This window comes from Sturnira hondurensis, unplaced genomic scaffold, assembly GCF_014824575.4.
Source record: "Sturnira hondurensis isolate 20B ecotype Veracruz unplaced genomic scaffold, ASM1482457v3 Scaffold0003801, whole genome shotgun sequence".
Lineage (NCBI taxonomy): Eukaryota > Metazoa > Chordata > Mammalia > Chiroptera > Phyllostomidae > Sturnira > Sturnira hondurensis.
This window is the reverse complement of record NW_028076432.1, coordinates 2676198-2692966: the sequence shown is the minus strand read 5'-3', so window position 1 is coordinate 2692966 and position 16769 is coordinate 2676198. Positions and strand designations below refer to the sequence as shown.

The 16769-nt window shown below is 38.6% G+C and overlaps 1 protein-coding gene across 1 annotated transcript in view; it reads left to right on the top strand.

Moving 5' to 3' along the window:
* The window catches only part of NAV3 (neuron navigator 3), a 364273-nt gene that overhangs the window by 340221 nt on the left and 7283 nt on the right, over positions 1–16769 (top strand). Inside the window, exons 34-38 of the mRNA XM_037042823.1 lie at positions 7002–7156; positions 8408–8479; positions 9046–9242; positions 10189–10307; positions 16566–16769. Of these exons, the coding sequence (XP_036898718.1) occupies positions 7002–7156; positions 8408–8479; positions 9046–9242; positions 10189–10307; positions 16566–16769 (747 nt within the window). The remainder of the gene's footprint in view (positions 1–7001; positions 7157–8407; positions 8480–9045; positions 9243–10188; positions 10308–16565) is intronic.

The following is a 16769-nucleotide window of genomic DNA, read 5'->3' as shown; positions in this document are numbered from 1 at the left end:
ATAATATAACCAGCCAAGCAAAAAAAGACTATACAGAAAGAAGAATACAAGAATACTATTAAAATAAAAGATGCGAGAATAATGAAAAAAAATAATACAAATATACAGTAACTTGCAGTTTCTCTGCAATAGCAAAGTATAATTTCTCTCACTGTCTCAACTGTTGGGCTGCCCCTCTTTGTGTCCAACTCTGGTCCTTTCACAGTTCCGGATTTTTTTGTCTCCCTTGTGGGTATTAAAAATAAAAGCAGGAGAAGGGAGGAAGAAAAGATAAAATTGGAAAGAAAGGAAGAAGAAATAAAACAAGAAAGAAGGAAAGAGAGGAAAAAGGTATTGAAAGATAAAACAATACTAATTTTTTTTAAATAAAAGATTACTAAAAAAAAAAAAACAACCCCAAAAAACCTCTTGTTGGTTTCAAGCTGGCCAAACTGGTTTTTCGGTCTTGCTGGCTGTGGCAGACTGAGGGGCGATTGGTTTGGCTTTTCTCCCTTCCCGATGTGTACTCAGCACTCTCTCTCTAGAGGTAGTCTGGCACCTCTCCTCGGTGCCTTTGGTGTGGGATCCAGGTCTTCCTCAGAGGTTCTTTCCCCAGGATTACCGCTGTGGGCTGGGGTGTGGGCCTGCAGATGTGCGCTCACCCAGGCTGCCTTGGTCCCTTCTCAGTGCTGTGGGGATACACAGAGCCTTCCCCAAGGCCTTTCGGGTGAAGCCTTCTGCAGGCAACCTTTGGTGCAACCTCAGGCTCACTGCCCAGCTGGGAGGGGAGTAAGCCCAGCCACTGTTGCAGGAGAATTCCCCAAACAGTTTTTCTCTTTGAGAAACTCCTCCTACTCATGCCTGCCCCTCCGTACAGCCCAATTCTCCAGCCAGTCCAGTGATTGTCAGGGTCAGTGCACGCCAATGTGCTACTCTCAACTCTCCGAAGCCAGCAACCACAGACTCCAAGGGTGATCACAACCCCTGTGTGTTTGCCTCTTTGTCCTTATTCCCCTCTCTGTGACTTTAAGGAACAAGGTTTCTCCTGCTGCTGCTTAAACCTTCTTTCGCCCGGGAGGGAGGGAGCAGTTGACCCAGCTCTCTCCCAAGGACTCTGTGGCAGGCCCAAGGCTCCCAAAGAGTCTGTGGTAGACCCAGCGCCAGCGCCAGCACCAGGCGCGGTTCCCAGGCAGGTCCCTGGGACCTTATTGTCATGAAGCACTCTCCTTACCATCTGGTTTTTCAGTGTCTGGTACAATTTTGGGTCTCTTATTTTCATATATGCTGGGGTACTATTTGCTCTGTTCCTTTGTAGATCAGCCATGTTTTTCTCCCAATTGTAAGGGGTTGTGGAATCTGCTCCCTCCTACTCCGTCGCCATCTTTCTTCTTCCCCAGTGAAGTTTTTTAAATACACGCAGACCCATGCAGACACTCCTCCCCTCTGCACACGACCCTTTGTTCAGTGGTCTTATATTCATTTTTCAAGAAAAACAATGTCATAAGCATAATAAGATCTCTTAAAGTTACATAAATATACTACATGTATTCCAAATATTTCCTTGGAACTCAGCACTATTCAAATTGTGGTTGAATGGCCCATACTCATCACAACTAAGAAAGACATGAAACCTGAGGCATAATATTTGACTCATCTTTTCTTTTTATTGTTGCTCAAGTACAGTTGTCTCCATTTCCCCACCACTGCTCCCCCCCTCACCAGTTCCCACCTCCCACCCTCAATCCTACCCGCCTTTGGTTTTCTCCATGTGTCCTCCATGCATGTGCCTTGACTGTAAGTTATAGGAAGAGCACAATTATTTTTTGGCTTCAGCCAACATTGTTTAATGCCAACTGTGGATTCTTGGTCTCAGATCTTTATTTTAAAGCCTTTTAACAGATTTTTTTTTCCTTTCAGCCACAATGATAAAAGGATTGATATTTCTTAGTCATCCTCAGTGTGAATTTTGGTATTCCCTGAATGTTGATGTGATAGAATTCTTTTGAAATTACTTTCTTTATGAGAAAACGAGTGGTTAGAAAATTAAAAAATACATTTATTACAGCAAACCGAGACATTTTGATAAAGTTGGGTATCACTTAAAATCAAGTTTTAAATCCAATTGATTTGAGCTTCATTAAGATGTAGTTTTACTATACTAAAACAATAGGTTAATTTATATTAATATAAAATTTGCCTTATACTCAAATCCACTGTTTTATGTAAATTCTTTTAATTTCAGTTTTAAAAATATTTAGTGCTTGGAGCTGTTCTTATCACTATTATATGTGTCCTATAATATTTTTATTGAATATTTATAACACTTATTTTTTACTATTTCATAACAGAATAGCTCATGTCATTATTTGGTCAGTTTAATTTTTGTATTATTTCAAAATAATGAAAAATAAAGCATTGCTAAGAATGTTTGAATGCAACTAATGGTGCTGGGAAGTGGTAACAGGAAAAAAATATGGACAAGTCATGTGGCGTTCAGCACCAAGGAAGCTCAAAATATAGCTGGCAAATGTTTATTTTTTCTTTTTGTTTGTAAGACATGAATGAGCTGTCAGTAAGGCTGGACATAGAATTGTTGCCAGAGAATTTGGACAATTCTTGCCAGATTGTGAGAAAACCTATACTGGTGTTTTATTTTTGGTTTTGGTTTGTTTCTGTGGGGGTGGTAATTATGGTGAGTAAAAATAGTAACAAAGGAATAGAGATGACAAAGTGACATTGTGTGAGAGATAGCTGCTAACAGGATAGATTTACTGAGTAAAGTGTGAATAAGGCATAAAATAATAAATCCTTTCCTTGAAAAACGGAGCTTTGTAACTGATGTGCTTCATACTATGTCATAGCTAGCACAGCAGAGACGGAACCAAAAAGCACTTACTGATTCAAAAACATCAAACAGTAAACCATCAAAAGAGAAAGATCTTTTCATGCTTTTGGTACGTCTGCATTTTACATTCTGTCCCTCTTCCCACTCTTCCAGCCCTCCTTCAAGCTGCCAGCTGGAATATTTTGATTGAGAGCAGTACATAAAAACAATTATACTTGGTGACATTTGATATTGCGGGCCCAGAAGACTGGAGATGGATTTGGTAAAGAATGTGTGGCCATCTGAAGCCACTTGGAAAGTTAGGTGGGGAAAGATCAGAAAACTGGATTTGGCAGATTCATTTTTTGTGTGCTGAGAACCAAAACCAGGGAAAGCAGTGATCAAGTTTTTATAGAACTGCTGATTTCTGGGTATATTTTCAAAGCATGGGATTCATCTCATTATCAGTGTCCATCTGGTAGATGTACCTTTTTCATACTGCCTGCTTTGCTCTTGGACATGAGACATTTAATGCTAAGGCATCAATACTTCAATCTAAGATTTTACCCCAATTAAGCTAGGGTGGAAATCATGACATGATTTCCAAAAGGTCTGAAAAACTCTTAAGTTATATGACAAAATTATTTGTGTAGGCCAATTTCTACTGGCAACTGATCCATAGCTTTTATTAGACTCCCAGGGGTATCTACTAACCTACTACCCTTGTCAAAATGAGAGAGAACCGTAGTAGAAACGAATAGCCCCACTTTTCCAAAAATCACACAGTGATTTCTTAATTAGCTAATCCAGTGCTCTTTGCTACCACTGCTTCTTCTCCTTCCCCTTCTTCTCCCCCCTGCTCCACTCTCTCCCAGCTGGTTAGATAGAGCAAATTGATATGGTTCACCTCTCCTTTCCAGAAATTCCTCTGATTGTCACTTTTTCTTTGTTTCCTTCCCACGGTATAGAGGGCTCCTTCTTAGTCTCCTTCACTGACTGTTCTTCCTTCATCTACCAGTAAGTAAACTCTTCCTACACGTCCTGCTCTCGCCCACCTCTGCTCTGATCTGGATCATTCCCTTGGTTTCCACGTGTGTTGACTCCACTTTTAGCCATCCTCACTCTCCCAAATAGCATTAGCTATTAGCTTACAGGTATGTTTATATTAGCATACCTTCCTATTAGCTTACAGGTATGTTTATATTAGCATATGCTCACGAAACATACTTAGAATGCCAATCTCAACTCTGAAAAAATATAAATTCACCCCCTTCTCTCCCGCCCTCTTCACTGCGACCACCCTCCCACCCAAATTAACACTGTCACTGGGGTTGCTGTAACTGCTTGATCCACAACTTACGTTTCATTCACCTTCTCTCTCTTTCTGGTCTTTATCCTTTTGCCTCATGGAAAATAGAGTATCTCTTCATAATTAAAATCTAACCATATTAAAAGTCTGCATTTTCTGATTGCTTTCTGCACTAGATCAAATACCTTCCCACAGTTCTATCTGTATTGAGTCCCATAGTGGGTTTTGGCTTCCACAAGTTCAGTGCTTTTTTGACTTTGAAATGATGATTTCGACTACATTACTCAGATTCCCATTACATTCACTGCCTTGTCCTGGCCAGGAGGAAAATTGCAGTAGCCTTACTAACCATGGCCGCCCACTTTGCTTTCCAGTCTGTTAACCACTATTCACATGCCCAATACTTACACGACTAGTTCTTTCCAGTACGAGTATCATTTTTTGTGTGTTTCTGCCTTTGATTGTTCTTCTCCCTCTGTTTGGAAAGCTTGTCCATTTTTAAGCCTCAAAACATTAGCCAATCTTAAAAGTGACGTGTTCATAGCAAGTAAACTGCCACCAGGAAGTCTCTCCCAGCAGCTGCCTGTAGTCCTTACATGCTGTGAACAAAATCTTTGGTTTATGCTTTTTTAAAGCTATGTATTACTTTTTACTGTGAATTGTAGTTATATACGTGAACACAAGCCTAACCTACTTTTCTGGGCAATATGCTCCTTGAACACTTTTCCATTTATAATTAAATGGATCATCATATTCTTCACATGTATGCTTCCTTTAATAAATAAACTACTTTTCCTTATTTTAAAAAATCAGTAGTTTACAGTTGCTTCTACAGTAAAACCCAAAGTCCTCTGAATGAATTCAGAGTCATTTCTATTCTCTCTCAGGTGGCCACCTCCACCGTGCATCGTTTCTGTTGCGGCAACAGAACACTCATTTCCCCACACACATCATGTACGCCTGCCTGCCCGCTCTCACTCTTTAGTCTTTAAACTTTGATAGTTTTCCCCACTTTACCTTGTTGTTCTCTGATCCTCAGGCCCGGGTTAGATGTTCCTATTAAGTTTCTCTACAGTGTTGTGTGCATTTCACTTATCACACTGCATCGTGATTTACTTGTTGACCTGCCTTTTTGTCTATCAACTCTAAGTTCGTGGAATACAGAAACATTTTATGAATTCTTGGTGCCAGAGTATTTGGTACATAGTAAGGACTTGCTAAAGGTGTGTTGAAGGGTTAAGTAACTACGTGCTTATCATTTGGAATTCTACTCGTTATTCAAGATCTACCTAAAATTCCACCTCTCCGTGGAGTGCATCAGGACGACTCAGTTGGAATTACTCCTTCTCCCTCCTACTAGCACCTGTCTTCTTTAACCTCTCATGGAGTGTTTCACGTTGCATTTGTAAGTTCACTAGTGAACTTGTGCCTACCACCGTCCCAAGCTCTGGCATTAGCTCCTTCAGAAAGCTTTCCTTGACACCCCCCAACTAGGCGAAACCTCCTCCCCTGACCTCTCATAGCTCCTAATACACTGACATCAATTGATTTATCATGTTTACATTTCAGTCCCTATGTGACAACTCTTAAAGTCTGTGCAAGAAGACAGTCTGATTACTTTTTTTAACTCCTATGTCCAGAGCAGTACTTGACTCAATTCATAATAAATGTTAAACTTATGTGAACTTATTTGCACAATGCTTCATTGTCTTTGTACACCCCAGCTTTGAACATAGTGGCTAGACGATGAATATTTTATAAATGAGTGAATGACTCAATATACCTAGATTATTGATATAAATAAGTGAAGCTCTCCAGTTCACCACTTTATCTGTAAACATCCTTTTCTCTAATCCGTGATTCAGCCAATATTTATTCTATGTGATTGGCTCAGAGCAAGATAATATATTAGTTCTTTAATAACTTTTATATTTGAACTTCAGTATAGTACTAAATACTTCAAAACTCTGGTTATTGTTATTTATCCCTTTCTACTTTTAGTTTTAAAAGTGGTGTTACAGACGGAGTTGCATGTAGGTTGAGCAGTTCACATATTTACCTGGCTGCCAGAAACAGGGATTGTGGAATTGTTTTTAACCCTGAGCAAAACTTGCAAATTAAAAATGTCATTGTAAATATGCAAATATTATGGAAATGTTCTTACCGATTAAGATATTTCTAAGAAGGGTAATTATGTTCTTGGCCTGCACATCTGTGAGAGCAATCAGTGAACTTGTTATCCTACTTAGATGAAAAGCTATTAGAAAAGAATAATAATGCCTGCAAAAGAACCAAGAAGCTCAAGAAATGCTAAATGCTAATGTCCACTGACGCAGTAAAATGTAACAAACTTTGTCTGTATTTAAAATTATAGTATCTGTGTACAGATTGTAAATAAATAAATGAATGAAAAGCACATGTGTATCTGAGTCTTGGGGTAGCACTTTCAGATGCACCCCATTGAAATGAGTTGGAATTCAAACTCATTTGGAGTTTAAAATATACATGTGCATTTAGGGGTGCCACTCTGGCTTCATGCTTTACTTGTAACCATAGGGTTTGCTAACATCTACTTAGATCATTGAAATTTCAGAAAAAAAGGAGTCTCAATGTTTGCCATTTATCATAAGAACTCATCTCTGGAACTCTGGTTGCTTTTCGTTAGGGGAGAAGACAGCTGAGGAATATGCCTTGGTGTTTGCAGCTGTCCATTTGTTGTGGGTGCTCTGTACAGGCTGTGTAGATAAGGTTTCATGTCACTAGGATAATCTGTGAGTTGGAATCAAAGATGCCGGATGAAAGACAATGTCTGCTACTCTTGAAATATGCATTTCTTGCCAGTGATGTAAACATATCATAGATGTGTTTGTGTTCTTTACTTCTGTAAAGGAATTGCAACAGTATCTAGCTGGCCTGGCTGAGCAGTGCAGTGCTGACAATAGCGGCGCCGAGCTCCCTGTTGTGATAATTCTCGATAATCTTCATCATGTAGGCTCTTTGAGTGATATCTTCAACGGTTTCCTCAACTGTAAATACAACAAATGGTATGCTTACAAGATATTTTGAATGATGAAACATAAAAAAATGTGCTTTCTTATGCCTTTATAACTATTGAGGCTTGTAATAGATTTCATTGATTTGAGAACCCTTCATGAATATAATGCATTATTTCCAAAGAATCTCTATGTATTTCTTAGAAAACCTAGTCACTCATTCAACAACTCTGTCGCTGGCATGTTTATGGAAATGTGACTTACCAGATGATGTTAGCGCCAGCGGATCTGCGGGGGGTCTGGAAGACCATTATCAGTGACAGCATGTTGGAATCAGGGAAATTAAGAACTAGAATGAGGCTTTAAAGCTCTGGTTTTATTCTTAGTCCACATCGAAGTTTAAATTTAACATTCCTGTAGACAGAAATGTGATATATTCAGATATACCTCTCTCCATTAGCGAGTCTAATTTTTAACTATTTAAAACTTAAAAAAGGATAAAGGAGGGTATAGAAATATGAAAACCCACTTAAGACTCACTGTAGCATGGCATCTAAAAAGGACATATAAGTGCTGTAATATAAACCTTAGTTTTAGTGGTACAAGTATTCCAATTAATCACTGCTAGGCACTTTAAAATTTTTTAATACAGATCAACATAAAACAAACATTGAAACAAGGATACAGATTCTTTTATGCTATTAAGAATCTTTAAAATAGCCCTGGCTGGTGTAGCTCAGTGGATTGAGTGTGGGCTTGTGAACCGAAGATGGCGGTTCGATTCCCAGTCAGGGCACATGCCTGGGTTGCAGGCCAGTTTCCAGCAGGGGACCCATGAGAGGCAACCATACATTGATATGCTCTCCCTTTCTCCTTCCCTTCCCCTCTAAAGATAAATAAATAAAATATTTTTAAAAAAGAATCTTTAAAATAACTATGAAATAATAAACGATGAGAAATTAATCAATTTGATTATAAGCATGAGAAACATAAGATGTTACAATGGAATGAGACCACTGTGGTTATTCTGTCTAATCTTTTTATTTCATAGATGAGTGAACACAGGCTCAGAGGGGGAAAATGATTCCCCTAGACTTCCAGAGCTGAAATTAGAATGCCAAATCCTTTTTTCTAGTTCAATGGTATTTGCCATTTTGCAACCTAATGTTACAAATTACCCTTTTAAAGCCTAATTATAAAATGGAATATCTTATTTATCTAAATTGTTTTCTAAGAGAATTTAATACATTAATCTATTTTACGTTCAGTGCATCTGCATATTCTACTCTTTTTTTTCTCCAGTCCCTATATTATTGGAACAATGAATCAGGGAGTTTCTTCGTCACCAAATCTAGAGCTGCATCACAATTTCAGGTAGAGATAAATTGAATGCTTTGTTTTTTGTTGTTTTGGAGGTTTTGGGTGCATTGTCTTTTTTCTGTTTGCTTTTAATTGTTGTTTATGTGTCCGTATATTGGCAAACCTCACCTGTGGTGACCTGTGGTGGGAAAATAATTCTCACTTCTTAGAACACTTCCTCAAGCAGACGTTTTGTGATCCTCAACCTGTGTCCAGAAGTTTTTCTTTGAAAAAAGAAATGTTTTTCGTGCTCACTACGCCACCAGCTAAACTAGAGCACTTTTCTTCTAAGTGTGAGTGAAGTAGGTGAAGCGAGCTCCTATTTCAGGGTTTGTGAGTCTCCGGCAGCAGAGTGCTGGCGTGTGCACACCCACTCACTTCGGATGCACATGAGCTTCTCTTTAGCTCCAAAAGAAAAGTTAGTTACGTAATAGCTCTAATGCTAATAGACCTCTTCACCCTTTTGATCATTAAAATGTGGCAACCAATTGAATAGGAACTTTATATTGGAAAGATTATTATTATAGACTTAAAACTTAATTGTGTACAGATTTCTGATATATTTTTTTTTCTGTTTGTAGGTGGGTACTATGTGCAAACCACACAGAGCCAGTGAAAAGCTTTTTAGGCAGATATCTTCGAAGGAAGCTGATAGAGGTAGAAATTGAAAGGAACATACGCAATAATGATCTAGTCAAAATTATAGATTGGATTCCTAAGGCATGGCATCATCTCAACAGTTTTTTGGAAACACACAGTTCTTCTGATGTGACCATCGGTGAGTTCCAAAATTGCAATATGCCATTTTCAGGAACAAGGAGTACATGGTAAAGATGGCCAGATTGGATGGTAGAAAATAACAAGTGAAGCTTATGTTTTTCAAGCTTCCAAAGATTTGTTTTCTTTTACTTTTTTTTCTCCTTCTGAAAGCTAGCCTCCTTCTAAGTTCTGGATCTCTGATTTGTCTGACAATTGCAGCTTGTTAAGGTCTTACTGAACTCAAATAGGTTTAGTATACACAAATAGCTAAAAGTTAGATAACCATTTGAAATAAATTGTATCTGTTTAGAGTAACTTTTTATGCTGAAAACAGGTTTTAGCTAAGGGCTCATATCAAATAGTTGTGAGGGAAAATTTTAGAGATAATTTAGGTGTTTTATAGATAATTAATGCATCTTATATTTTTCATGAAGACGGACTTAAATTTTTTCTCTTTAGCATAGAAAAGGTTTTTTTAAAATACTTCTTAAGTGGCATATGTAAAAGTTTTTTCCCATTTTGTGAACCATAAAGACACTCACTAATAACTGTGTAATTACGAAGGACATGTTTTATATTTGGCCGTTGACGTCAACACAAGTTTCAACATTTGTAAAATGGGGCAAGTTGACTAGATTATGGCCTTTATGGTTTCTCCTAACTCTAATGTGTTATGTTTTCTAATTAAGATTTTAGTGTCAAAAGAAAGGAGAGTCCAAAAGACATTAGAATGCCAAATCCTTTTTAAAACATACTTAGTAAAGGTCCTTAGTAAAAGGTCCTTTTACTAAGCACCAGTATAGGTCCTTAGTAAAACATACTTTAATAAGCTGGCCAAGATTAAAATTTTCTAAGAATTCTGTAAGAAATATATTACTTCTTCTCCCCATATCATGTCTAAATATGTGTTTAGATTGTTAAATGGAACTATTCTAAAAAATGTTTTGTTATTTGTTTCTTCTCAGGTCCCCGGCTTTTCCTGTCTTGCCCCATGGATGTAGAAGGTTCTAGAGTGTGGTTCATGGATCTCTGGAACTATTCCTTGGTCCCTTATATTCTGGAGGCAGTAAGAGAAGGTCTTCAGGTATAGCACTCAATTTTGTTTACTGTTTTAAAAACATCATTGATTTAAAAGCAAAAGCATTAATTTGTCTGGATATTTATGCAGAAAACTAAGGGTATGACCTACATAAGTATAGTGGTAAGCTTGTAAAGACCACTAGTATTCAATACCTTTTCCTGTTTCCAGAATAAATAATTAGGAAAAAGAGAAAGCATGCTTAATTCAACAACCACACATTGAAGGCCACATTCATTGCAGTGGGTGTTTACAGACTGTTCTTATTAAGCAGCGCATTAAAAGCAGACCGCTACCTCTTATAAGACAGGAGCGTTTACACGAGCTTTGATCATTTATACTGTTGCCATGTGGTTTGCCGTGAGCAGTTTTTGCTCACAGGCTCCCTGTTGCAGTGTGCTTTGCTGTCTGAAGTCCTTTAACATCACTTGCATGCTTCCTTCCTATTTCGAGAGTCCTCTCTCTTCTGAGGCAGTCCTGTGACACGTTGGTTTGCAGCGTCTCTGCTATTTTTCTCCCAGGGCTCTGTAATTAGCCCTTCTATTTACTCTGAACTAAAAAGTCAAAACATATTACTCATAAGAAAACCTTGTTTCTCCAACAAAATGTGCTACCCCTTTCCATTAGTCATGCTACTTCCTTAAACTACAGTTGAAATTTCATGGTATTGTAGAATTATAAAGCTCTGGGTTGAAAAGTTAAGATTGTGTTGCCTAATTACCTCACTTACTATAGAAGAATCTAATCTTCAATAACTCAACCATGGTTTAGGCAGTTTTTGCGTAGGCATAATTATTTCTGGTAATTACAACTGCTACTAGAATTATGACATAGCTTTTCATGTTTTGTCATGTCCAATACTGTGTTGCCTTTATTTTACTATCTAAAGACTTGGTTATCGCTTTTTCTTCCCTCTTCCTGCCTTTTTATCACCACATTCCCCTCACCTAACAAGCATGTCATGGCAGTATTTCTGCCTGTCGCGATGGTTCTGACGGATGTGACAAAAGCTATGAGGATGCTCTGACCACTTGATCCTAGAACACGTTACCAATTGGTTCTATTCCAGATGTAAATAACCTATTTCATATTTTTCAGTTCATCTAACCCAGAAAGTGGCTCCAATAAAACAAAAGATATACCAAAAGTTTTAATTGTTCAGGTATAACATACCACCTTTCAGACTTCTCTGAAAGTATTATGCTGCCTAAGATGTGAGTTAGGTCTCTCACTTTCAGTCTTTATACAAACAAATCTCTTTATGAACATTTATTTCCAATATTCTAGAAGTCATCATTTTAAAACTTAATATTTAAATGAAGTATTTGTTTCTTAGATACTTTTTCAAACATGAAGCATTTCATATATAAAGACTTGGATAATAGCTTAATATCTAAGTCTTTCTATATGAAATGCTTATTTCATGTGTTTGCTTATACATAGAAAGAGAATGAAGCTCTTCAGAAATTCAAAGACCTTAAAACAACTAGATTTCTTAATCTCGTTTTTAAAGTGCAGGCATTTTTTTTAATTATTTAAATCAATATGAGTTATAAAACACTATCCTGAGAATTATAATTCCTTTGCTTCCATTTGGACAAAAGTATAATCACAAAAGTAGTACCAGTTTCCCAACTAAAACTGAAAAATATTTCAAAATTACTTTTCTTTTTTTAAATTATATTTTGTTGATTATGCTCTTATGGTTGTCCCAATTTTTTCCCCTTTGCCCCCTCTCTCTTCCCAGACATGCCTGCTCCCTCAGGCAATCCCCCCCACCGTTGTTCATCTCCATGGGTCATGTGTACAGGTTCTTTGGCTACTCCATTTCCTATACTGCACTTTACATCCCCATGGCTATTCTGTAACTACCTATTTGTACTGATTAATCCCCTCACCTCTTCACCCATTCCCCTACACCTCTCCTATCTGGCAACCATCAAAATGATCTCCACATTCATGATACTGTCTCTGTTCTTGTTTGCTTAGTTTGCTTTTTAGATTCAATTGGTGACAGGTATGTATTTATTGCCATTTTATTGCTCATGGTTTTGATATTCTCCTTCTTAAAGAAGAGCCTTTAATGCTTCATATATAACTGGTTTGGTGGTGATGAATCCTTTAGCTTCTTCTTGTCTGAGAAGCTCTGTATCTGCCCTTCAATTCTAAATGATTGCATTGCTGGGTAGAGCAATCTTGGCTACAGGTCCCTGCTTTTCATGACTTTGAATATTTCTTGCCAGTCTCTCCTAACCTGCAATGTTTCTTTTGAAAAAATCAGCTAATAGTCTTATGGGAGCTCCTTTGTAGATAATTATCTGCTTTTCTCTTGCTGCTTCTAAAATTCTCTCTTTATCTTTAACCTTTAGCATTTTAATTATGATATGTCTTGGAGAGGGCCTCTTTGAATCTATCTTGTTTGGGACTCTCAGTGTTTCCTAGACTTGCATGTCTATTTCCTTCACCAAATTAGGGAACTTTTCTTTCATGATTTTTTCAAATAGATTTCCAATTTCTTGCTCTTTCTCTTCTTCTTCTGGCACCTCTATAATGCAAATGTTGGAGCCTTTGAAGTTGTCGCAGAGGCTACTTACACTATTCCCATTTTCTTTTTTGGAGTGCGGAATTCTTGTTTCATCTTGTTGTTCTGATTGGTTGTTTTTCACTTCCTTCTGTTACAAATCATTGATTTGGTTCTTGGCTTCATCCACTCTTCTTGTATTTCCCTGTGAATTGTTCTTTATTTCAATAAGTGTGTCCTTAGTTTCTGACTAGATCTTTTTTATGCTCATGAGATCCTCACTATTTTCCTTCAGCATCCTTATACCAGTGTTTTGAGCTCTGCATTAGATCGACTGCTTATCACCATTTTGTTTAGTTCTTTTTCTGGAGTTTTGATCTGTTCTCTCACTTAGGCCATGTTTCTTTGTTCCTTCACTTTGGCAGCTTCCCTGTGTTTATTTCTGTGTATTAGAAGAACTGCTATGACTCCTATCTTGGAAGCATGGCCTAATGTAGAGGGTGTCCATTAGGGCACAGTGGCACAGCCTCCCCTACTGTCTGAGCTGGGTACTCAAGGTGTGCCCTTTGTGTGGGCTAAGTACACTCTCCTGTTGTAGTTGAGCCTTGGTTGCTGTTAGCAGATCAATGGGAGGGGTTTACCTAGGCCAGTCAGTTGCAAAGATTGGCTGTGACCACTGATCACCAACTTCCACCCGCTGTGAAGGATCAGCTGTGCAGGGATAGGGTGGTGGTGCTCTGATGTGGTCTGTAGCTGTCCACTGGGTGCATAGGTCCTGGGTTTTCCCAGGTGGTACCAGCTAAGGTCAGCCCCTATCTGTGTTTTGCATAGGCCCACCATTCCTGAGGTATAAAGCAATCTGAGATGGCTGCTACTTGTGATGGGCTTGGAGATTCATAGGTGAAGCCAAGCTGTTAATCTAGGCTGGCTGCTGCTAGACCCAGGCCTAGTGTCACTGAGCATACTGGGCCTGGGAGCTCACAGAGACCAGCCATTGCTTATTTGAAAGGATTTAGGAAGTTGTGAAGCTTGAGCCAAGACCAGCCATTCATATGGAAAAGCTGCTGTTAACAGCTGTAAATTGGGTTGGATGGAGCTTTAGGGGATCTCCAGGGTGGGGCAAACAGTGTTAGCCAAGGTGATAGATTCTTAGATCTGGTACCCACCTGCCAGCTCTGTGATTCTATGGGAGGAGGGTTCAGAAAAGGGATGATGGCTTCTCCTCACCTTTCTGTCTGGGGGAAAGCTGTCCTCCAGCTCTTGTCTAGATGCCAGCCCTTTCAGTTCCTCCCTGCATGTCCTGGGTGCCTTTCAAGCTGCTACTTTGGTGCTGGAGCTCACTCCAGAGGGAGTGAGTCTGTGTGTGCGTTCTTTGAGAGGAACTGCTTGGTATTCCAGCAGTTTCTTCCACTAACTCAATTCATTCTCATTTTTGTAGACATAATTTATGGAGATGTATCTTCCTGGCACTGGAACCCTAGGCTGCAGGGCCTGTTGTGAGTCTGGGACTCCTCCCTCCCAAGATATCTCTCCTGAATTTTTACCCACCACATTTGTATATTTGGCCAGCCCATTCTGGGTCTCTCCCTTCTTTCAGTCTGTGTGGATGTGGTTTCTTTAATTCCATGGTTGTCAGACTTCCATTCAACTTGATTTCTGCTGTTTCTGAGCAATGGTTGTTCTATAATTTAGTTGTAATTTTGATGTGGTTTGCAAGGAGGCAAGCTGTGTTTACCTATTCCACCATCTTGACCAGAAGGCCCAAAATTATTTTTTCAAAGGGATAAAAATGTTCAAGTTTGTTGCTGGATGTTTCATAGTAGGTTAGTGTGAATGCAGAATCAACTGTGATGTAAGGAGTTTGTGAGAAATAATGAGCACATGGGAAAGGTAAAAAAAGAAAAAGCTTTGATGCATAAACAGTTCTCATTGCTGTGAAGGCTGGGCTAATCCAGAAGTCCACTAGCTGATGACATTCTTGGGATGGTCAATATATGTCTTCTGGAGGAGCAAGAAGAAAAGGAACCATATATGTCATGAACCATTTCCTTGATCTATTACTGGCAGCAAAGAACCTTGAATTGGAGCAAGAGGTGGACAAATAAAGCCTAATTGCAAAGATGAAAATCTGAGTTGAAAGGAATAGAAAGCTACCATTTTAAATGGTGGCTAATGCTTTGGTGAGGAACCACATGGGAAATACTCTCTTTCAGATATTCTGGTTAGAAAAAATTCTGCCGATGCACAGATTCCGATTTTTGTTCTGGCAATTCTGTTTTTCCTGAAATAGCAACAAAGGAGTTCATCTCATTCTGAACATATACATTTCTTTTTTTAATTATATTTTAAATCTGTTGAATTCTGAAATATAGAATCGGGAGTGACTGTTTAATTGGTCACCTCCTATTCTGCTGTCCTTGATGATTCTTTAAACAGCTGGCACCAGTTGGTTCTAAACTTTCCTATTCTTTCCATAACATCTGCTTTCCAAGAATTACATGTTTTCTTCAATTAGTTTAAGTTGTATAGCAAGCTATGTTTTACATCTCTAGAAAGTAAGTTTTTAACTAAGAGAAAATTTCTGCTCCAAAACAAGAGAACTGTTTTAAAAACCTAATGACTACTACCCTCGTCATCATCTTCTGAGGAAGTACACAGATGTCAGGACCTGGAGTTTTTTTTGTAAAGCAAGCCTTCACCACCACATACATCTTGTCCAGGGGAAACCCAAAAGACACTTCCAAGGCTTTATTGTCCACCATTTTGCTTTTGTCTCATTGAACAGCGGCAAACCACACAGAACATCTGACAGCGTGCCATCCGGAACTAAATACCGCCCCCCATAAAGACATCTCAGGGAGATGGGAAGCAAATTAAATAACTGGTGTACCCACATTGCTGCCCTCTTAATTTTAACTTTTCTTTCTCTCCCCATGTGGCCTTATGCTTTTTTTACGAAGTGCCTTCCACCTCTGCCTCCTCAGTGTGCCTTTCCCAGGACGGTCTTAACATCTCTTAACATTCATCTTCTCCCTTCCACTCCACTGACAATATTTTAACAAGCCTCTCTCACCCTTTTGTTATTGACCATGAGTCCTTACAACGCTGATGCTTTTATTTTCCATTTTATCCTCTTCTTTTACTAATGGCCTTATAAATAAACATCAAAAAACAGTTTTTACAGGAAGCAATGAGAGTATTAGATGAAGTTAATCTGAGGAAGATGGTTATCAGAGAAAGTATTCTTATTCTCAAAGGAAGTTTGAGTGGAGTGAACTAGACAGAGGGGAAAAAAATCTCTTTTCTTTTATCAATCATCTTTCCAAATTTCATTTTAGTAGAGAACTCTATTTGGCATTTAGCATAGCTTTTTCAATTTTTCATAATTGGAACATTTTTTTCCTCAACTTTGAGGGTTTTTTCTGGTTTGTAAAATTACTAAGAAATATAAATGTAAGCTGTCATTTCAACATGTTATTGAAAACTTTCCTCATACTCTCCCCCAGATGTTGATTATTTCCACCCAATGTTCAGATGTAGTTTGTCTAGCCTTCAAGTTTAAAGTGAGCTATGTAGACTATGTAGCTATATGTTGAAAATATGGAAAATTGTATAAGCACAGTAATTCCCTTGGAAGTCCCATAAAAACTCAGTATGCAAAGGAATCTCTCAGTTACTAGAGTCTTTTTTTTTATTGAATAAAAATGCATTTTATATGTGCTAAATATGGGATCCCCTTTTAGATGTATGGGAAACGAGCACCTTGGGAAGATCCCTCAAAGTGGGTGCTGGAGACCTACCCCTGGAGCTCGGCCTCTCTGCCTCAGGGGGGCCCAGCATTGCTGCAGCTGCGACCAGAAGATGTTGGGTATGAGGGCTGCGTCTCCACCAGGGAAGCCACAGCCTCAAAGCACATTCCACAGACTGACACAGAGGGGGACCCCCTG